Source organism: Rutidosis leptorrhynchoides, chromosome 6 (genome assembly GCF_046630445.1).
Source record: "Rutidosis leptorrhynchoides isolate AG116_Rl617_1_P2 chromosome 6, CSIRO_AGI_Rlap_v1, whole genome shotgun sequence".
In the NCBI taxonomy this organism is placed as follows: domain Eukaryota; kingdom Viridiplantae; phylum Streptophyta; class Magnoliopsida; order Asterales; family Asteraceae; genus Rutidosis; species Rutidosis leptorrhynchoides.
Window position 1 is genome coordinate 307,828,411 of NC_092338.1, and position 24,930 is coordinate 307,853,340.

At 31.1% G+C, this 24,930-nt stretch overlaps 2 protein-coding genes across 2 annotated transcripts; one reads left to right on the forward strand and one right to left on the reverse strand.

Moving 5' to 3' along the window:
• Positions 1 to 1,952: 1,952 nt before the first annotated feature.
• On the reverse strand, positions 1,953 to 7,263 carry LOC139855744 (PTI1-like tyrosine-protein kinase 3). The gene is made up of 8 exons (XM_071844995.1): positions 7,134 to 7,263; positions 4,991 to 5,165; positions 4,262 to 4,512; positions 4,016 to 4,142; positions 3,678 to 3,951; positions 3,083 to 3,215; positions 2,488 to 2,574; positions 1,953 to 2,347 (listed from the first exon to the last, which is right to left on the reverse strand). Exons 2-8 carry the CDS (start codon positions 5,082 to 5,084, stop codon positions 2,222 to 2,224), a joined length of 1,092 nt encoding a protein of 363 aa, XP_071701096.1. The 5' UTR covers positions 5,085 to 5,165; positions 7,134 to 7,263; the 3' UTR covers positions 1,953 to 2,221.
• An 832-nt stretch (positions 7,264 to 8,095) lies between these two features.
• On the forward strand, positions 8,096 to 16,735 carry LOC139854629 (uncharacterized). The gene is made up of 12 exons (XM_071843925.1): positions 8,096 to 8,315; positions 8,423 to 8,482; positions 8,646 to 9,974; positions 10,244 to 10,612; positions 10,728 to 13,300; positions 14,278 to 14,530; positions 14,618 to 14,723; positions 14,810 to 14,934; positions 15,004 to 15,091; positions 15,879 to 15,999; positions 16,068 to 16,222; positions 16,309 to 16,735. Exons 1-12 carry the CDS (start codon positions 8,096 to 8,098, stop codon positions 16,733 to 16,735), a joined length of 5,826 nt encoding a protein of 1,941 aa, XP_071700026.1.
• The last annotated feature ends 8,195 nt before the right edge of the window (positions 16,736 to 24,930 follow it).

Sequence of the window (24,930 nt, forward strand, 5' to 3'; positions counted from 1 at the left end):
GATTTTGCAGAAAGTTTCATTAGAGGATTCCTAACAAAACCACATTTATAGATTTTGAAATGGATTTAGATTTCGAGCTTTTGGAAATATGAGAAAGAACAGAAGTTATCGAGCTGTAAGAAGAAAAAAAATAATTTAACAGATATAAACAATCACAGGCAGTTGTAATTTGATATTTGAGAGTGTAAAGGTGAATGATTTTACTTAGCAACTGGTATTGATTGATTTATAGTGATAGAACTCGACAGAATTCAAATTAGGGAGGAAAAATAAATAAATAAAAAAACTGGATCGTGGGATTAAAAAATAAAAAAAGCTGATCAATCAGATTAATATAAAAAAATAAAGCAGATAAAAATAAAAATAACAGATCACGTAATAATAAAAATAATAAAAGCTATTAGTGGTAATACCTAATTTAGGTATATGTCTGTATCTCTCTTTTTTTTTATTTAATAATAATAATTATTATATTAATAATAATAATAACAATAATAATAAAAAATAATTATTAGAATTTTATTAATTATTAGAATTTTATTAATTATAATTACAATAGTGATAATAATATTGATAATAATAATAATACTAATAATAATGATATTATATTAATGATAGTAATACTAATAATTCACTTAACAATAATATTAATATAACAATTTAATACTAATGCCATTATCATTTACGAATATTTGTTCGTGAATCGTTGGAATTACATAAAAGTTAGGTTAAAATTTTGTCGGAAGTTTCCGGGTTGTTATACTATCTTTAAGGCTATGTTTAGAAACACTATTTTCTTAAAATAAATATATAAATTGAACTGATATTTCTTCCTATTTTTCCTAAAAAATGTTTTTAGATATCTGGGTTTTTGATTTGTTTTGCGAACTGAATAATCTCAGGGTCACCACCCGCTTTACGAATAACTCGGAGTCATTGTTGGTAAACTTACGTGGCCACAAAGAAATTTATTTTGCACTATGAGGGATTCGAAACTGAACCTCTGGAGAATTTCACTCTTTTATTAGAGGCCAAATTTTTATCATTTTATGAATATGTTAAATGCATAGAAAACTATTTTAAAATCTAAATACAACAATCTAATCTATATCTATATCTTATTTAAATCTTCGATCTATATTCAATCTATCTATCTATATCATCTATAGTTTCTATTAAAATCCTAAAATGATGATGTCATTATCGGACTATTTCCTTTGTTAACAAAAAATCAAAAATAAAAAGAAAAAAATCTAAGCCATCTTGATGATGTCATTAATATTAATTAAATATTTTATTATTTATTTAGGGTTTTATCATATATACCCTTCTTAACTTTAATAATAACATATTTACCCTCTTAAATATGATTATATCATATGAGCTCATTTTAAACATATAAACTCATCATATTTACTCATTTATTCAATCTTAATGTGATACGTCTTTATGCCCTAATACATAAAACACATCGTCAAACCGTTTCATTTAAACAAACCCGTGATTTCACCGGTCATTTCACTAGTATATTTTATATTTATATATAATAAAGAAAATTATTGTTGCGTAATTGTTATTAAAAAAAAAAATTAGGTCGCTAAATTTCACTAGTTAGATGATTAATAAACTTTTAATCTTAGCTTTGAATTGAGATGATTAATTAATATTGTTTCTTTCTACAAAAACTTTGATTAAAATAACTACTTAACCCTTGCTACATAAAAAACATGAACGACTTATTAAAATCATTTATTTAATTAATCTAATTTTAGAATATAGTTTACTTTTAACAAAATTAACTTACACCTATTTTTAAAAGGGTCGATTTATTCAAAAACTTCAAAACTAGTCATTGTGCTTAGCAGCAAACGAATGAGGTCAAAACACAACCACAAGTAGAATATATACACACCAAATTAATTCCAATAAAAAATTAAAACAAATAAATAAAATGTGCCCACAACTATCAGTATTAAATTAAGATCAAACATAAAAACCATGTTTCAATTATTTGAACAAATCTTGACAACCCACAGATATATGTAACATGTCAATCCGAACCCATGTGCACATCTATATTCTCAAAACAAAAAATTAAATGCAGAAATAATAACACTATATATGCCTTCTTAAACCAAAATCACCATAAATATATCTGCAGATGCAACCAACCAACTGTCGCAAAAACTCGTTTTTTTAAATTGTTTATTAAATAATTAAATTACACTTCTGGAGCTGCTGCTGGTGTAGGAGCCCTCAACAGCGGTTGAAGAGCCTTCACAACGATGCTCATATTAGGCCTGAACTCAGACTCATACTGCACACATAAAGCTGCCACAGCCGCCAACTACATTACAAATTGTTGTAGGTTAGTTATTTACTGATTTTTGTTAATGATCTAGTTATTAATATTGTTAAACTAATTGTTATTGTTATAATCATTATTTGAATTTGAATCGTATTATGGTTTTCCCGAAAGATATAAACCTTAGCAACAGCTTTCGGAGGATACTCGCCCTTGAGCCTCGGGTCAACACACTGTTTAACTTTGTCTTCACTCAGCCTTGGAGTAGCCTATACGTAGAAGTAAACATAAAATGGTTAAGCTATAATCTCATACATTATTGGCAAAATTAACGGGTTGGGTAACAGACTCATACATCAACAACACAGTTATTTTCCTTTTGTACTTTATAAAAGCAACATGTTGAATATGATTTATACAAATATATTGTTTTATTTAATAATCCAAATAGTTCCTTTTTCTTATAATTTGGAAGGCTTCATGCATTTTTGCACATTTCATATATGACTTAACAATCCATTTCCTTTTTAGTAAAATCAATTTAACTTTAATCATATAATAACCTGTCATGGATAAAACATAACCCAATCCAAATTTCGTTAAAATCATTTGTGAAATCTCCATCCCAATTTTGCAGGTCCTGTCTTCACATATCTCAACCGAATGAGAACCCACAATATGAAACCTTTAGTAAATGCTCAAAAAACAAATGGAATCCAGGACCCACATATTGAAAATGGCAAACAGCCGAAACAAATAAGTAAAGGAGAGACTAACCCAAGTGACAAGACTCTGTTGTCCACGTGGCATAGTGTGATCGACAGGTTTCCGGCCCGTTAAAAGTTCTAGCAAAACAACCCCGAAACTATACACGTCACTTTTTTGTGTCAGCTGTCCAGTCATTGCATACCTACATAAATGTTGAATTCAAATCATTTAGCTGACTAGAAAGTTCCTTAATAAAAAAGCATACATGAGTACGTAACAATTGAGAAAATTACACGTATTATGCTAGCATTATTATGGAAATACTTTTCTCTAAGCCTATGGATAAAGAAAACTTACAATTAAAGAATCACTATATAATTGGAGATCAAATAAACGAAAGACATGAACTTATTGTTGCATGTCACTTTTTCCATCATATTTTCCTCCCTAAGTGAATTAATGTAGGGAACATTACTACATTAGCTTTTGTTTTAGTCATTTAACAAAATAACATTTACTATATGGAACTTTAATTTACCAAAATACCTCTTTAGTTGGTAGTATTTAACTAAAAGTATACCTGGATGTTATTTTGAATACTATGTTATATAAGAGTTTGTATGCCATTGTATGTATGTATGCAAAATGGGTTTAGAAGCATTACTCTGGTGCATGATAGCCAAAAGTTCCCAAAACACGAGTCGAATGCAAGCGAGCAGCCATGTCTGGTGCTTGATTCGAGAGGTTAAAGTCTGCAATCTTGGCTCTTAAATCTTCAAATAATAACACGTTGCTAGACCTAATATCTCTGTGAATTATCGATGGTTGCACCTTCTCGTGCAAATAATCTAGTCCTTTCGCTGCGTCAACGGCGATCCTTACTCGTTGCATCCAATCAAGCACGGGCCCCGGTTGTGCTCCTTGCACACCCTTCCTGCCTATATATATAGATTTAGATACTTAAGGTAACAAAAAATCAAATTATAAACAGGGTTTTCATACCGTGCAATATGTCATGTAGAGATCCCATTGTTGCAAATTCATACGCCAGAACACGGGTACTTCCATCAACACAGTAACCGCACAACTCAACAAGATTGTCGTGTTTCAGTGTTGACACCATTGAAACCTAAAATAAGAAAAACGATGTTATTTCATAAGTGTAAAAAGGTGGCAACATCGAACCATTTGATCATAAGCAAAAATTATCTGTTACTTATTTCTTAACTTACAAAAACATTGATTTACCTGAGTCAAAAACTCATTGTTTGATTCAGCCTCAGTAGAAACATCGAGCTTTTTCACAGCGACACTTTTTCCATTATTCAAGTTTGCAAAATAAACTCTTCCATATGAACCTTCACCGATCAATGCCTTTGAGCAAAAATTTTCAGTTTTTTCTTTCAGTTCATCAAGTGAAAGTGCGGGCACTTCGATTGTTGGCACTGCTTTTTGAGCATCAAATTTGACAGGTGGCGGTGCTTTATCCTTTTGTGGCCCTACGTTACATGTAGATAAAAGTATTAGGAATAGTATATAGTATATGGTTATAACAACTAGTGTCAAATAAGATTAAGCCCAAAGAAACCAAACATATTAAAACAACATGAACTGAACATATTTTTGAAAATTCACACCTAGAATAATCTTAAGCCCCCTGTTGGACCTCTATAAAATGACAACTAATACATTTTAAAGATCTTTTATTATGGTGGTAAGTGTTTGGCAATGTCCAAATTATTTAATAAAGTAACAGTTACTACAAGGGCTTATAAGTCATTTTACTCTACCCTACAACAATCACCGTTTTTACGATTAGTATCTATCAAACTTCAAATTGACCCCTTGATAATTAGATAATCACATTCAAAATTCGCCATGTTACTTTATAGTTATAGCATAACCGTTCAATGCTATCTGAGATCTTCAATATGAAAATAAAAATCTAAAGTTTCTAGCGTCTACCGATAACTTTACCATCACCATGATCACTATGGCTTTTCGTGAACCCATTTTCGTTTGAGGGGTAAGATTCTTCAACTTGACAAGTACAACATAACCATCTCCGCATCCTATCTCGTTTCCTCAAAATTAAATCGTCTTGAGCCCTCGGTTTTCCCAAACGTCTAAAGTATCCAGGTGGCACGTGTCCCTACAGAATATATAAACCATATTATAAAACTCCAAATTATTAATCATGACTTAAGTTTTAACAAAATAAGAAAAACTTAAATGCATATTAAGTAGCCTCACTCCACCTACTTATGTTGCACCTAGTGTTAAACTAACCATTTTTATAGTTTATATATCCAAAATATAATAACATAAACATACATAGAAGTGCCTTACTACCAACAAACGTTTGCTTCAACGGTATCAAGCCTCAGTGTGGAAGGGCCCGCGATTAGTTGCCAAGCAACCCGGGTTCAATTCCTGGGGGCGGAAGGTTTTCTCTCCAATTTCCTGCGATTAGTTGCCAAGCAACCCAGGTCCCGCGATTAGTTGCCAAGCAACCCGGGTAGGAGTTTCCTTCTAGCGTGTGTGGGTGCAAATGATGAGGGTCGTTGAAATAAATGATCCGCTGATGCAAATTCGTCGTTCAAAAACAAAAGAAGTGTCTTACTGCCTTACCCAAACACAAGAAAACAATATATATTTAATTACAACATATATTGAATTCTACCTAGGTCCAATTGCAATCATAAATTCGATAATACAAGACAAAAACTATTGATTGATACTAACATTTTGCACTAAAAAATTACTCAAATTGAAATAAATCATTTAGAGAGTTAGGGCTTAACAACAAATGTTATAAGATTTCATCATCACCATCCCCATATATTGATATATATTATAGGTATATGAACTTTATATCAAAGATCTCAATCACACATACCAAAATTGAAACGATTCATATAAATTCTTACCACTAAACCACGAATACGAGGACGGGATTCCATTATAATTTTCTTGATTCTGATTGTGTGTGTGTATATATATATATATATATATATATATATATATATATATATATATATATATATATATATATATATATATATATATATATATAGAGGGGCAGGATCAATGGGGAAGTAACCAATCGGGGGGAAGCGGGGGAATCAAAAAAAATTTCATTTTTTTTGAAATTTTTTTTTCCCGGCATCAAGATCACACGAAAATATGAACATTTAGAAGAGACACTTCGTGATGAATGTTATTATTTAGGCGGGAAAACGATCGACAAAAATAACATTCAAGATAATATTGTTCGTGAAGAATATGAACATTTTTTTTTCATGTTTTGTGAAGTAAAATTTAGCCCGATTTAGAGTTTAGGGTTTAGGGTTTAGGGTTTGGTGTTTTGGGTTTATTCCATAAACCCAAAACACCAAACCCTAAACCCTAAACCCTAAGCCCTAAACTCTAAACTCTAAAGCGTTCGTGTTAAAAACTCAATCTAAATCCTAAATCTAAACCCTAAATCTAAACCCTAAACCCTAAATTTCTAAACCCTAATATCTAAACCCTAATATCTAAACCCTAATATCTAAACCCCAATAGCTAAAACCTCAAAATACGCTCGAAAAACACGATAATTATTATATATTACTTCTTCGAGCGTTTTCCCGCCAAAATAAAAAAATTTATCACAAAGTGTCTCTACTAAATGTTCATATTTTCATCTCATCTATAATGTTCGTGAACAAAGTTTTTTCAAAAAATGAAAAAAAAAAAGTTTTTGCTCCCCCTTCCCCCGAATAGTTACTTCCACATTCATACTACCACTATATATATATATATATATATATATATATATATATATACACACACAATCAGAATCAAGAAAATGAGTGATGTTGCCACCAGCGATTAATTTGATCAAAATAATAATAAAAAATCAAAGAATAAACGAAACCCAATTAGAGAAATGGAAACAATGGAAACCCAATTAAAGATAATTAGTAAGATTCAATATTGAAGACGATCTGATAATCAAAGACAATATGTAGAACAGAATTGAAAAAGAGGGTTACTTTCAAATCTAATTAAAGAATTAAATGAAAAAGTAATTGAAAATAATAAATGAAAAAAGTAAGCGGATTTGAAGGATTACCTGTATTGTATTGTATTGTATTGTGTCGTTAGTTTTTGAGTGGGTAGTGGGTGGTTTCTAGTGTTTTTATATGTTTTTCAGATGATCGATAAAATTGGGGAAAGACAGATAAGCAGACCAACGAGCGATTTCACTATATACTAACAGCCACCTAATTTCCCGTCGTACTCTTCTTCAGTTACTGTCGTTTTATACGGTATATATTAAACATGTTTTCTAATAGGGTGAGTCTGCTTACTTAGCGTTCATGGTTTCGGGGTTGTCACCCCCGCCAGGCCACCAGAGATCGACTCCCCTCTATATCTTTTTTTTTTTTTTTTTTTTTTTGTTTTGTGTGATCTGTCACGTGTTCTTAATAAACACGTGTCTTTCCCTTTTGTGCTAACGTGTTTCCACTTTTTGCTTTAACCTTTTTTTATCGGTTTTTATTTTTATTTTAGATTTTCTTTTCCCTGATTTTATTCATCGCTCCAGTTCTTCGCCTTCTTCATCATCCTTGCGATTTCTTTCTCTTTTTTTCTTCTGATAATTGATTACTTGTGTTTACAGGTATGTTTCTTTATTTATTTTGCTTAATTTCTCTTTTTTTTCGTCAAGTTTATAATTGATGTCCTGTGACTGTGATTTCTCTTCTATCTGGGCATAATTAGGTTAGTGTATTTTCAGTATAATTGGTCTGTATCTTTTTTTGCATCGTTTTTCTCTGCTACATCGAATTATAATTATTGGTAATGTGGTTTTGTGTTTTGCATTGTCTTATTTAATTGGGTATTGTTTGAGTTTAGAATATTGCCTGTTCAGATGAGTGTATTACGAGTTATTTTGTTAGAATTATCTGTTAATGCTATTTCTGCTTATTATGTTTTGGTAATTTGTTTCTTTGTTCATATTATTTGCGGGTGCTGTCGATTTCTTTTCCTGCATTTGTTTCACTTGGGAATGGGTACAATAAAGGGTATAAAATGCCGCCTAAAAAAAGAAATAAAGTGTCTGTGGAGCACGCTGTTCCATCTGTCTCTGGTGGTTACAGTGGTGATACACAGTCTAGGTCTGTCGAAAACAGAAAACGGTCGATTAATCAAAACATGGTTGTCAATGAACCTATCAACTCTTCGAATTCTGCTGCTTTTGGTATCTGTGATGGTGCTGGCTCATCGTGCGGTGGAGTTTCGGCCTACTTAGGTGTGTACAATTTTATGTTTTGTTTTCGCAATTACTTATATATAAAGGTATGACCATATCTTAGAGCATGATTATAATGGCTGTTATGTTTACGTTTATTTCTTTAGGTCAATCTCTTTTCCCTTTATCGGTTCAATCTTCTCATCAGCCTTTCAGATTGTTACAAGGTATGTTTTCTATAACTGACTTCTTTATAAGTTTGTTAATTATAGTTTGTTTTTGATTATAAAGTTTGTTAGTTATTGCTAATTTTCTTACAAGTTTGTTAAATATAATTTTGTTTCAATATTCACTAAAATGTATTCCAATTTTGTGTTGATTAAATGCTAGATGTTACCAATGATTATGAAGACATTGGTGATTGTAACTGTGTTTGTTCCTACTGCGGTGCAATATTTTGGTATGAAGAACGGCTTAGGGTTTCAGCATCTTCTTTAAATTATAGTCGTTGTTGCCAAGGCGGGCGTGTTTCTTTACCTCGAGAAGAAACTCCTCCACAACAGATTATAGACTTATTAGGCGACAGACACTTTATGGAGAACATAAGGGCGTATAATCAAATGTTTAGCATGGCCTCCTACGGTGCTCAAATAGATGATCGTATTAATAATGGTAGGGGACCATATGTGTTTAAAATTTCTGGACAGGTATATCATTGGATTGGATCTTTATGTCCAGAAGAAAGTAATCCTCCTAGGTTTCTTCAGTTGTATATATATGATACAGCTAACGAGGCAAAAAATAGGATGCGGTTTTTCAATGGTAACGATTCTGGTCCTATTAATCCTGATATGGTTATCAGCTTGATTGATGTGTTGAATTCTAAGAACGAATTAGTGAAACTTTTTAGAACCGCTAGGGATAAGATTGATGAATTAGATGTGCCGGATTTGAAAGTTCGATTGTTTAGTGTAGTAGGTTCAAGACAATATGAAGTTCCAACTTCTAACGCATTAGGTGCTATTGTCTATGGTTTCAATGATGATACTAGAACAGATTATGATTTGATTATCGAGTGTAAAGGTGGTACACCTCAACGCGTTAACAAATTACATCCATCGTATATGTCTCTTCAATTTCCCCTTCTTTTTGTTTATGGTCAGCCTGGTTATCATCCAGGTTTGACATTAAGAAGTGTAAGTGGTTCTAGAAGTAACAAGAAGAAAAAGTTAACTATGAACGCATATTACAGTTACCAACTACATGATAGGTACAATCAATTTGGGCTGCTTTCAAGATGTGGTAGATTGTTTCAGCAATATATAGTAACAGTATATTGTAGCATAGAGTTGGATAGATTAGATTATGTAAGGCGCAAACAGCAAGATATTCGCAATGAATACTTATCTGGATTATACGATGCATTAGATAGAGGTGATCATTATGGGCATGAAGTTGGATCTAGAACTATTCTACCAGCATCATTTACAGGAGGCCCTAGGAAATCCCAGATTTTTTGTCGTGTTTATGGAAATCCCAGATTTTTTGTAACATTTACATGTAACACGAAGTGGCCAGAGATTAAAAGATATCTATCAAAGTATTCATACCTAACTGCTAATGATCGTGCTGATATTATCTCAAGAGTATTTCACATGAAAGTGAGGCAATTCGTATTTGTCTTGAAGGAAGAAGAGCTGTTAGGCCCGTGGAAAGCAGGTAAAATATTAACCTATTTCTTTTCAATTATTTTTTTACAACAATTCAACTAATTTATTGAAATACTTAACTATTTTGTTTATTATAATTATATAAATGTGAACTGGTTTGGTCAGTATATAGTGTAATTAGTGGATTATAGTAGTTGTTGATAATTAATAATTTTATTTTCCTGAACTACTATTTCAGGATCTTTAAAGAAAATATTCACTTTTTTGGCACATTTTTAATATTATCTTTCTTTTATTTGTGCTTACTTTGTGGTGCAGTATTATATACAATTGAATTCCAAAAGAGAGGTTTACCTCATTGCCACACACTGTTATGGACCCATTCTTTATCAAACTCATTCGAACCACGCGATGTTGATCGGTACATATCTGCAGAGTTACCAGAGCCAATGAAAGACCCTAAAGGTTTCAAGGTGGTGTCTGAAATGATGATTCATGGGCCATGTGGATTGGTCAATAAAAATGCTCCCTGCATGCAAGATGTAGAAATTAGTCCGTCTGGCGTTTTCAACAAAGACAATGTGTGCTTGAAAAAATTCCCGAAAATGTATAACGAAACAACATATTTTGATAAAGAAGGATTTGTGCACTACCGACGACGTAATACAGGCATTTCAGTAGATAAAGGTATGATATCAGAAAAGAATTTATTCTACATAGTTACTAATTTATTAAACCTCTAATAATGCAAATATATACAAGTATTAGCAATGGTTTACAAGACTTTTTTTTCTCTGTACAGGGATATGCAGACTAGATAACGGATACGTTGTGCCGTACAACCGTACCCTGTGCCTAAGGTTTCATGCACACATCAATGTTGAATGGTGCGGTTGGACAATGCTTATAAAGTATCTGTTCAAGTATATATCCAAAGGAACCGACCGAATTGCAGCACATATCCCTAGGCCTCTTGGGTCTACATCGTCCGCTAATACTTCACGCTCTTCTAATGTTGATGAAATTCAAAATTTTGTTGATGCTCGCTTCATTTGTCCTCACGAGGCGGCCTGGAGAATATATAATTTTCCGATACACTACAGAGAACCTGCAGTTCAAATCCTCTCGGTTCATTTGGAAAATATGCAGTTAGTTACAATTCGTGCACAACAACCAATTCGATCTGTTATTCAAAATCCTGGTAGCAAGAAAACGACTCTCACTGAGTGGCTCGATTACAACAAAAATTCAACCGACGGAAGGCATTTAACATATCTAGATTTTCCTTTAGAATACGTATGGGTCGATAATGAAAAAAGATGGAAACGAAGATTCAATCTCAACAAACCCTCAATTGGTCGACTGTCCTACATGCACCCTGCATTTGGTGAAGTGTTTTTTTTAAGAATGTTGCTATGTCATCAGAAGGGTAGCACTTCATTTAAAGATTTGATGACAATTAAGGGTCGACTCTATTGTACATATCGTGAAGCCTGTTTGGCAATGGGCCTTTTGGGTGACGATAGAGAATGGTTAACAGCAATCGAGGAAGCAAGCGCAACAGCAACATCAAGAGAACTACGTACGCTATTCTGTCACATCCTTATGTACTGTGACGTTGCCGATCCATTAAAACTTTGGACACAAACCTGGAAATTGATGTCAGACGATATTCCAATCCGAGTAGCAGCATCGTTACGCGTATCAAGAATAACTATAAATTCAGAAGAGATGCAAGGATACGTGTTATACGAACTCCAAGTTTTACTCAATCAGCATTCCAAAAATGTGTCTGATTTTGGCCTACCAATGATTCCACAACATTTGGTAGAAGATTTACAAAACAGACTCATAATGGAAGAAAGAAACTACGATCGCGAAGCATTAACAATTGAGAGATCGATATTGTTAGGCAAACTAAACCAAAAACAGAAAAAGGTTTACGATATCGTCATCAATGCCAACATGAATCGAAAACAAGTATTGATATTTGTATATGGTCACGGAGGTACAGGGAAAACATTTCTTTGGAAAGCACTTACGACCTCTCTAAGAGCTGAAGGGAAAATCGTCTTAGCTGTGGCCTCTTCTGGTATCGCATCATTACTATTACCGTCCGGTCAGACAGCACACTCAAGATTCAGAATACCGCTCGATTTAACAGATGAAAGCGTTTGTAATATTAAGAAGAAAACCCAGATATCGTTACTTTTAACGAAGACAGAACTTATCATTTGGGACGAAGTTCCTATGAATGATCGTAAGTGCTTGGAGACGCTAGATAGATCGTTAAGGGATATCTTCGACTCCCCAGATATTCCTTTTGGAGGTGTTAGTTTCGTCTTAGGAGGGGATTTTCGACAAACATTACCAGTTAAAAAGAGATGCGGTAAATTAGAAATTCTAAATGCTTCGATAATCAATTCTCATTTATGGAAGCATTTTCGTATAATAACGTTAAAGGAAAACATGCGCCTACTACAACCAAACCTGTCACAAACAGAGAAAGAAAACATTAAGTTATTTGCAACATGGTTATTGCAAATTGGAGATGGGAATGTAGGCGAACCAGATGACAACGACCCTCAAAACACATCATGGGTGAATATCCCAGATAAGTACTGTATAAATGATGATGAAGATGGTTTATCAAATCTGATATCGTTTATATACAGTGACGAACTTTTACGTCAACCAGATGCAAAAGAGTTACAACAAAAAGCCATCGTGTGTCCAAAAAACGAAACCGCTGATATCATTAACGATATAATTATGAAGAGAATCGAAAAAGAAGAAAAAACATACACAAGTTACGATAGTGCTATCCCGTATAACAATGATGGAGGACAAGCAGAATTGCTATATCCAGCCGAATATCTGAACTCACAAAATTTTCCAGGCCTCCCACCGCATCTGCTGACACTCAAAGTCGGGGTTCCAGTAATATTGCTGCGGAATTTAAACATATCTGGCGGGCTCTGTAATGGAACACGCATGATAGTTACACAGTTATTAGCAAGACATATAGAAGCAGAAATCATCACCGGAACCAAAGTCGGGCAGAAAGTGCACCTTCCAAGAATAAACATATTTCACAAAGACAACATACTACCTTATATTTTTAAAAGAGTCCAGCACCCAGTCAAAATCTCTTACGCAATGACAATCAACAAAAGCCAAGGCCAATCATTGAATAAGATTGGGATCTACCTTCCTAAACCTGTTTTTAGTCACGGTCAATTATATGTAGCTTTGTCGAGAGCAACCACTCCCCACGGTTTAAAACTTCTCATAAAAAAAGACGAAAAGAGAAATGCTAACGTCACAAAAAACATAGTCTACAAAGACTTTTTGAAAAATGTTCTAAACCATCAGGTCAAAAATTATTACCTAAAAAAATTTAAACCTTTTTAATTTATTCAGAAATCATTGTTTGCACTTTATATTTACTAATGTGTTTATACATAATTCTTAATGATTTATATTTGTTTATATTTATATAAATATATTTTTTCATAACATAAATGCCTAATTCATAAAAATTCTTGCAGGATGGAGCAACAGTTTGAACTGGTACCAATATCCTCCCTACGCCCAGGTGATCGACAAAAAATAATTGAAGTCAAAGCTTATAGACACTGGGTGATGAAAAGAGCAAGAAACACAAAACCAATCGGTTTCTGCATTCTTCTAATAGACATATACGTAAGCATATTCGAAAAATAACTATTTATTTATAAATTTACATTCCTTATTCGAAAAGTGGCCAAGGTAACATCTTATATCGCTTATGTGTTTAGTACCAACCTTGACCCTAAATACAGTATTAATCAAGTTGGTCTGTGTTCTGACTCTATGATATGTCAAACAGGTAACTAAAAATAGCTGAAAATTGAACTGGAGTCACATTAATAAGGCAAAAGTGTTAGCTTTCAAATATTGGTGTGTGGATATATTATAAATCGTGCTTTCAGAAATTAGTTAGTAGTTGTAATGTACTGATATAACCTTAGGCAGGTTGGGTAACGGGTCAAATGGATTTTTTGTCAAAAGTAAAATAATTTATATGTGTAAACGTTAACGCCTCTGCCAATATGCCAATAGTGTATTTAATTTCATATTTTTAGTGATTCACCTTTGCTTGATTTATGCTCAGAATGTTATGCTGAATCAGAGTGAAATAGGTAGTTAGGAAGATGGTAAATAATTAGAGTTACCAACATAAACATATATATTTGGTTATAGATATTTGATCATTAGTGTTCTCGAGGTTTTTTTTTTTATCATCGCTTACATCGAGGTTTTTCCTTTTCGTCACTAAACAATTCTGTCATGTTAAATTAATAATGCAGGGGAACGCCATACAAGCGATTGCAGATTTCAGCCAAAAACGTCACTTCACAAACCTTTTACAACTTAACTCCGCATACCGACTATCAAACTTCATATGCGAACCCGTGAATCAATTCGACAAAGCAATATCAAACCCTACATGCATCTCAATCGGTGAACAACTAATTACAGACAATATACCTGCCGAAGGATTTCCACAAGACCATTTCGAATTCACACACCACAGTCGTCTACAACTCTCAACTATTACAGGTAAAGTTTCAGAAACTCTCTATACGGTACATTGCCGAACCACTAACCAATATAAAACATTAAAAAGCTATCTCTAAATAATTGCAGACTATATAGGATGCATTCAACGAGTTGGAACCGTAGAAGAGCTGACAGCAAGAGGATCACGGAAAGAAATCTTACATCGTAGGATAATAGACGTTATGAATCTCAAGTAAGTGAACCAAACAACAACCACTAAATTTCACAGTATATACAAGTAGGTATTCTCATATAAGTTAATCCCCTATTTTCGTACAGTGAAACTCCAATACAGGTAACAATTTGGAATGAAATGGCAAGAAATTTCAACATGGAAGCTTACAAGTTGCTACAACCGCCAGTTATCATCGCCGTCACAGCATGTTGGGTCAAAGACAACACATGTAAATCTAACTCTAACTAAACACCAATGCACAACAAATCATTAACATTAACACAAAATTTTTTCTCAGATAACGGAAACCTGCAACTATCAGGAACTTCAGGAACTCATTACTTTTTCAATCCCGACATCACCGAATACCATGAATCGATCCATCTGTAAGTACTCTAACCATCTAAATCAAAAAAAAAAAAAAAAAAAAAAAAAAAAAAAAAAAAAAAAAAAAATTTAGTATTTTACCATATCAATAACATTAACAATTTAGTAAGTTAATAATTTTTATTTTATTCTTTACTAATTCAGTATAATAATATTTTTTACAAAATAAAAACATCACATCCTTTTTTTTTTTTTTTTTTTTTTTTTTACTTGAGAGCACTATTTTCATAAAATGAGTCATAGCTTTTTAGAGTTTTGACATGGGTAAAATTGCTTATGCTTTGACTTATTTTGACATTGGTTAAGATGGCAATTTAGAAGTTCGGGTTATGGTTTCATACCGGTTGAAATGCTTTCAGGTTGACACAGCTTAACCAAGATACCATGTTTGAAACTATTTTAGATAAATAGGTTATAGTTTTATACGGGTAACATAGGAAGAATGGTGATGGTTTGACCCACTTTGACATAGGTTGATACTGTCTTGGCAAAGTATGATGTTCACTATGCAAAATACTTTTAGTTTGACATAGTTTGACCCCGTCTATCGTGACACATTTTGACACTATTTTAACGAAATGGGTCATGGATTTACACAGTTTAGAACTGGGTAATATTTCTTACATCAAACTATAACCAATTTATTCAATTTCATTTTGACAACACCTACTAATAATTGAATTGTTTTTTCTTCTAACAAAAATCCTTTTTTTTTTCTTTGTTTTTTTTTTTTTTTTTTTCATTAACTAAAACACTAATGCATATTCACCTACTACTTTTTAACAGCTACAGGGAAAAAATCGAAAAAAAACCCCTACTGATAGCAGACAGATTACGGAATGAAGATGATGAAGAACGACAGCCAAACCTTGCAGAACTTATGGAATACGATCCTATCACTCAACAGGTACAACCACAAAAAACCTAACTTTTCACAAATAAAACAACACACAAAACTAACCACAATAATCACAGGGACGGTTATATACCTGCAAAGGAACCATCGGCTATATCATGACAAATAAAGACTGGTTCTATTACGGATGCCCATCATGTCGGAAAGTACTTAGGGGGACCCTACCAGACCTTTACTGCAGAAAACACGACACCAAGGGCGAATACATTACCAGGTAAATATCAAAACTGTATCGTGAATTAAACCAAAAAACACACCCAAAATAAAAACCTATAACAAAAAAATATTCTGATATGACAGCTACTGCTTCAAAGCAACTTTCGCAGACGATTCTGGAACTGCAATATTCACCTTCTTCTCCGATGCTGCAAACGACTTAGTAGGAACAGACTGCAAAACGCTGGTAACAACAATGGGACACGACGACAAACGAGAAATACCACCCGAGATAAGGCAACTACAAGGAACACAACACACCTTGCAATTCAAATTCAGCGACAGCGACTATGGAATGCCAGAATTCATCTTACACCGTGTGATACCTCCAGAACCCATAGAAAACTTTAACCAAAACCCGCTAACGAAAACCCCACCAACAACCACCCCGTCAGAAACCGAAGAAACCAACATAACAAAAACACCAATTCCACCAACCCCAAACCCAACATTCAAAAGATCGCTTTTTCGATACGCAGAAGAATCCGAACCGAAAAAACAGAAAGACTGACTCTGTTATGTTAATGTACAACTTGAACCTGTTATGTTAATGCCGAACTTAATGTAACGTTAGGATCTTCAGAATGTAAAACTTAATGTAATATTAGGATCTCCAGTAACTTAATGTAATGTTAGGAAAACTGAATGTAATGTAAGCTAACTGTGTAACTTAGGACCTATAATAGAATACAGTAGTTATATAATATGCACCTCCAAACACATTTAAAAAAAAAAAAAAAAAAAAACACCGCCGCAACGCGCGGTCAAACTCCTTTCTAGTTACAAAGATAGAGTACAGTAAACGGATTATATACATGTTGACCCAGATGGGTGTGTAAATTAGTTACTCCAATTTATATATTTTGTAAATTTGTAAATTACACCGTAGATATATTGGATAAATATGATAAATAAAATCTTTTTATAAAATGAGAATTGATATATCCATGATTGAAATTAATTCTTCCATCGTAAACTGTGCATTAATATATTGTATTGTTCAATAACTAATGTATAGATGTGGTTGATGAAGTAATTTGAATGGTAAATATATCATTACCCTTATAAAATAATACAAATGTAGACAGTAATAAAAAAATTATTACAAAATAAATCCGAAAAAGCGGTGTTAATAATAGTGATATATTTCTCGCTTTGGAAGAAATACGTTTGTTTGCTAAAAAGGGAACGTTTTTATTTAGTACTCTATCTGTCTCACAAAAAAGTGTTTTCGTCTACCTTCACGATATTTCCTAAAGTCTCGATACGTTCGATTGATGATTTTCCCTTCCCAATATTGAAATCCTACTAGAGAATTTCTCTATCTTCTCTGAACGAGGATACATACATTCATTCACTTACGTTGTCCCCTTAGCTCACCCTAACCCCCTTTACTCATCTACTAACCCATCAAATAAGTGGAAAATTCATTAAACCGCGAAACTTACTCTCATCCGAGAGTCTAATCTCCTTTTATTTCAACGACCCTCATCATTTGCACGTATCACACACGTTCGGGCGGAAACCTGAACCCGATCGACGGTACCCGGGAACACATCCATTCGGGCAGTGTTCCTAGGTAGAAATCCGTGAACGAATCCAGTAAAACTTTCCTATAGGGTCAATATATACCAACATTATTAGTGTTCAATTGTTTTAAAGAAAATCATGTCATCCCTAAGGATCACACCCATGACCTCTCCCAATCCCATGACACAAAGTACATGGGGGGAACCGTTGAGCTATGCCCATAAGTTCCAGAGTCTAATCTCCTTGTACCGCTTTTTTTAATGTTCAAAGCAAAAAGGTCGATTTAAGCTTTGATTTTTTGTTAGATTTAAGATATGTCAATAATTGTCTAATTTGTCCTTCATTTAATGTTGTTATAAATAGTAACAAATAAATTAATTGCTTTTGATAATGTTATATTTCGAATAATAAAAATGGACATATTTGGAACTTTATTGATTTTTATTGTTATTTAGAGTAATTGACAATAATTTTGAAACAAATAAAAATAGCAAGGTGGATAGGTTTTTTGTGGACTGAGCAAGAAATAATAATTCATCTGTCCCATCAGAATTTTGTCCACATTGCTATATTGGAATGTCTATTTCAAGTGTTCACTTTGTATTTATGGAGAGAAGATTTATGATTAATGGAGAATAAAGATAGCGAGATTTTCTAAAAATGAATAAAAAGAGTAATTGTACTTGTAATGAAACAGAAATATTAATTAGTTTTATTTGCCCGTAAGTGAATTTTGTTTCTAATAAAACCACTCCCAATCATCACACTTCTTCATCCATAGAGAGCTAAAAATCTGGTTTACTCTACACCGACCGAGATGCCGCAACTGCTAGCACGAAACTAGCCGGGGCTTCATCCTCGAGTCTTATCATATCCGCGCTTAACATACTGACACATCAACGCTACATCAACACTTTTTTCTGACCTTTCACTCATCACATTTCATTTAACATCCATTACACACTTATTTACTATCACTAAACTCACTTCAATTATTTGATATAAAACTTTTTAATATGTTTTTTTTTTCGAACAACTGAAATTATATCAAAAAAAAATAGCAAAAGAAACTAGACGAGTAAAAATACAAGAAGTAAAATACAAAAATTATAAGGAAGAAAGGGAAGAATGCAAGCAGACATTCCAATTACTTTTCTTCTTTTGAAATCTTGCATTGATCCATTTAATGTACTGAAAGTTGTATCGTTAAAGATGATATTGTTGCGCAATCTCAAGATATTTCAAAGTGTTAATTAATTATTATGTATACTATTACGTATGCTATTATACTATTATTAAATTATTAATTACGGAGTATTAATTATTATGTATATATCATTTATACAGTTAATAATTTTAAAAATAAAATATTTTTAAAACTAAATACACATGGATTAATTAAAATAACACTACGTTAAACTTTAAAAGTGAAATAAAAAAACAATAACGTAAAACGTAAATGTTACACTAATAATGTAAATACGATATTATTAACAAAATACAAATTAAGCACAATAGAACTATTAATACTTCGTCGTCGGAATCTTCAAACGCCTTGACATACTTTTTTAAGCTTCATTATAGCTTTCTTCACTATATGGTATTCGACGGGAGGAAAATCGATTCATACCGGTTAGGATAGAAGTTTTAAACCCTTTAACGGCGTACATTCATCACTTTCCTTTTAATATTTTTTTCATAGTTTGTCTTGTTTCATTTGTATATTTTAACAGTTAGCTTACAAACTACTACTTTTTCTTTGAACAACCATTTCAGATTCTTGCTCCACTCATCAACTATTTTGTAGCTTTCTGGTTGGTACCGTTTCCGACCACCGGCATCTCGCCGGTGGATCGGTTTTACTTGCTTTTTGTCGTAATAAGGTACCACTACTCATTCCCTTATTTCTCCGGCGACGCTCGACTTGATTCCTTCTCCAGTCACTTTAAAGACATCCAGGCGGCGATTCTGTGCCCTTGTTGCTCGGGATCTGGGTTTGTTTGAGTTTTGGGGGTTTGGTTTAGGGTTCGGTTCGTTGGGGATGACAGGGTTTGCTGCTGATCTCACTTGACGGTTCATCGCAGTGCCTTCCTTCTTCCTGGGTAGTTGTAGGCGGCGAGTTCCATTGGAACTCTACAAGTACTTCGGTCGATTTGGGCTTTGTGGTGGGGTTGGTTGGTTCCCGACAGGTTTGCGGTTGTATGTGTTTTTTGTTAAAATTCGGCGGATTCAGGTGGCCGGACCGCTGCCTGCGGCTACCGAGGGTGGGTGGTGACTAGCAGTTGCCACCAGTTTTCTTGGTGGCTGCTGGCGTTGTTTGCTGGCTGCTTGGGTCCGGGGGTTTGCAAATGTCCTTAGAAAACTTGGCGGAGATGACTGGTCCCTATATGGTTTGATTCTGCATTTTTTGCTGTTTTGTTGCTGCTGGTTTGGTTCATTCATTCCATTTTTTCCGTCGTCGAGTATTTAGTGGGCTTGATGTTGTTGCCGGCGTTGTTGATTTAGTTGACTTCGGCAAATAGGCCTCGGGTTAGGTGTTCTTGAGTTGCCCGGTGAAGGCTTTGGATTGGCGGTCTATGAGGAGTGATGATGCGGGGTTGGATACGGGTTCGGGTTTATGTGTATGTTTTAGGCTTAGGTTTGGTGATTATTGTATGTTTGTCAATTCTATTGTAGTTTCATTATTGCTCACTCTGTAGTAGCCGATCATAGTTAGAACGAACATAATGAGAGTCAATGAGTTTTGGTCGTTTGTGATAAAGTTTTAACGACCCGTCCTAATCCATCTGGACGAATACATTACATTTGGTTACATCGCGAGGTACTTGACCTCTATATGATACATTTTACAAACATTGCATTCGTTTTTAAAAAGACAAACTTTCATTACATCGAAAGTTGACGGCATGCATACCATTTCATAATATATCCAACTATAATTGACTTAATAATAATCTTGATGAACTCAACGACTAGAATGCAACGTTTTTTGAAATATGTCATGAATGACTCCAAGTAATATCTCTAAAATGAGTAAATGCACAGCGGAAGATTTCTTTCATACCTGAGAATAAACATGCTTTAAAGTGTCAACCAAAGGTTGGTGAGTTCATGAGTTTATCATAATTAATCATTTCCAATAATATAATAGACCACAAGATACTCATATTTCGAAAACAATCTGTGCAGGTCTGCTCACTGCTGTAAAAATCATTCATATGAAGAACACCGGAAATTTACGAAACAATCTCACCAACGGTAGCTAATGCATCGTGCAATGCAAAAATTTCTCACCGAAGATAGCTAAAACGATAACTAATGCATCGTGCAATGCAAAAATTTCTCACCGATAGTAGCTAATAAATCGAACCATTTCGGTAGCTAATGCATCGTGCAATGCAAAAATTTCTCACCGAGGGTAGCTAAAACGGTAGCTAATGCATCGTGCAATGCAAAAATTTCTCACCGATAGTAGCTAATAAATCGAACCATTTCGGTAGCTAATGCATCGTGCAATGTAAAAATTTCTCACCGATGGTCGCTAATACAATCTTTATAGACATCGAACCATTCCGGTAGCTAATGCATCGTGCAATGCAAAAATTTCTCACCGATGGTCGATAATACAATCTTTATAGAAATCGAACCTCTAAATCCAAATAATTCTATCATAGAATGCAGTTTTTAGTACTTGTGTCTATTTCGTCAAACATTTATAAAAACACGGTTCATGTATTCTCAGTTCAAAATATATCTCAAAAACATTTAGTAAAACAGTTATAAAAACAGCGCATGTATTCTCAGTCCCAAAAATATAAAAAGTAAAAGGGAATCAAATGAACTCACAATACGATATTTTGTAGTAAAAATATGCATATGACAGAACTGAACAATGCAAGGTTGGCCTCGGATTCACGAACCTATATCATTTATATATATATGTATATATATATATGTATTAAAACACATGATGACAATTAACCAGTTTTTATTTATATTATTAATATACTTCTTAGATTAATAAATTTATTAGCTATGTTCATTTATATATATATTTTAAATGCTTAAAATTTATATATATAACCGATTTAAAGTAGACGATATATCATTTATTATAAATATCTTATATTGATGTTTAGAAATATCATATTATGTATTAACACTTTATATTAATATATTTGTAATATTTATTTGTAATGTTAATAATAATAATAATCATTTTATTAATGATAATATATATAATTGTTAATAATAATAACTCATCATAACTTAAATATATTTATTTTCAGTAATTGAAATAAGTACTTAATATAAATTTTCTTTTGTCAATGTTAATATATTAGAAAAATATTTTAGCTTTAGTATTAGTAATCATAAAATAATAATATTAGTATTAAGTTTAATAACTTCAATAATGATGATAATGATAATAATGTTAATGATAATAATAATAATAATAATAATAATACTAATTATAACGATAATAATATTAATAATAGTAATATCAGTAATAATAATAATAACAATATTAATAATAACTAGATCATAAGTTTTCTACCAATGATAATAATAATGATAATAATATTAATAATAATGATAATACTAATAATAAAGTGATAATAATATAAATTATATTAATGTTTATAATGATCCTCATAATATTTGTATTAGTAATAATAACAAGTACTCTAAATAATAATAATAATAATAATAATAATAATAATAATAATAATAATAATAATAATAATAATAATAATAATAATAATAATAATAATAATAATAATAATAATAATAATAATAAATGTGAAACTACCTTTAAAGGCTTAAAAATAATAAACTGCCAGAGCCGGGACTCGAACTCGAAACCTCTCGAATACCCGCACTCGTCCTAACCATTGGGCTGTTGCCCATTTTCTATTTCATAATCCTTTCTAATAGTTTATAACCCGTATTTTATATGTTTCCCTTTCTTCTTCACAATTCAAACAACAATAACCATAATCCAATCCAATTAGCAAGTTACCCAATTGTTCTGAGACTTGTAATTTAATATAAACAACTTGTTGTAATTGTTATTAAATCAACAGAAAAAAATAATTAAAAAAATATGAAGAACAACAGCAGTTGCTCGTCGCTGCTATGAAAATAAAAAAAATTGATTCCTTTTATACTAACGTATTAGACAAAAATTAAAACACAAAATATATTTCAAATCGATCCTAAAAACTTTCCAAATCTTTAATTTATCCTGAAACACAAACATGAACTCAAATTTCATGATGAACTCGCTGTTTGACTTTTTTACAAAAATTCTTTGACTCCGAAATTAGAACTCGATATAAGAAATTGAAATCTCAAACTTTGCAGAAAGATTGCTTATAGGATTCCTAACAAAACTCTATTTTTACATTTTGATAATAAATGTAGAATCAAGCTCTTTGTAAAAAGACGTAGGAACAGAAGTAACGAGCAGAGAAAAGAAAAAAAAGAAAAAAAAATAAAAAAATATATCTGTTTTTAATTTTTCAGTTATCAGTGGATGATATATGTCGACTAGTATCACGAGCAGAATAGCAGATAAAAAAATGAGAATATCAGATAGGGACTTGTAACAAGGATTATGCGTAATATCTGTCATTGTATCTATATTTTATTATTTATAAATATATTAATAATAAGAAATAATAATAATAATGATAATAAAAATCTAATAAATAACATGTATCAGGTTTCGTTTCTATATATATTATATAATAATATTAGTAATACTAATATTAATAATAATTATAGTAGTAATAATATTAATACTTATAAGATACTAATAATAATAATAATGGATCTAATAATAGTATTAGTAATAATATTAATATTAATAATAATTATAATAAGTGTAATAATAATAATATGCTGATATTAATAATAACAAAATGATGATTTTAATAAATTTAATAGTAATTAATAGTAATGATAATAATAATAAAAATAATAATGATACTAATAATAATACTAGTTATAATAATATTAATATTATTAATGATAATAATAATATTAATAATAAAAATAATATAACAACTTATACATATCAAATTTCTTATATATATATATATATATATATATATATATATATATATATATATATTTTATATTAAAAATAATAATATTAATAATACAAATATTAATATTAATATTAACAATAATAATAATGATAATAATATTAATATCACACTTATATTTTAACTTGTAATTAAATATTACTGTTAAAATTTATTAATTATGTAATGTTTAATAATTATATAATACATACATATATATATATATAATACATATATATATATATATATATAATTATATATAATACATATATATAATTATATATAATTATATATATAATTATATATATAATTATATAATTATATATAATTATATATATAATATAATTATAATATATATATAATTATATATATAATACATACATATATATATACATATATATATATATATACATATATATATATATGTAATGTTTAGTATTTATACTTTACAATATAATAAAAATAATATAACAACTTATACATATCAAATTTCTTTTATATATATATATATATATATATATATATATATTTTATATTAAAAATAATAATATTGATAATACAAATATTAATATTAATATTAACAATAATAATAATAATAATGATAATAATATTAATATCACACTTATATTTTAACTTGTAATTAAATATTACTGTTATAATTTATTAATTATGTAATATTTAATAATTATATAATATATATATATATATATATATATATATATATATATATATATATATATATATATATATATATATATTGAATGTTTAGTATTTATACTTTAAAATATAATAATAATTATTTATAGAAATTATATATATAGACTTATAATATATATATATATATATATATATATTTATATATTTATATATATATTTATATATTTATATATATATTTATATATATATTCATATGATAGTAACTTAATTATTTTATTTATTATTTTACATTTTAATTCAAATGATTAAAGTGTACATTATTAATTTAAAATATTATATATACACTTATATTTATATTTATATTTATATATATTTTTACATATTTATTTACACACAATTGTTCGTGAATTGTCGGGAATAGTTAAAG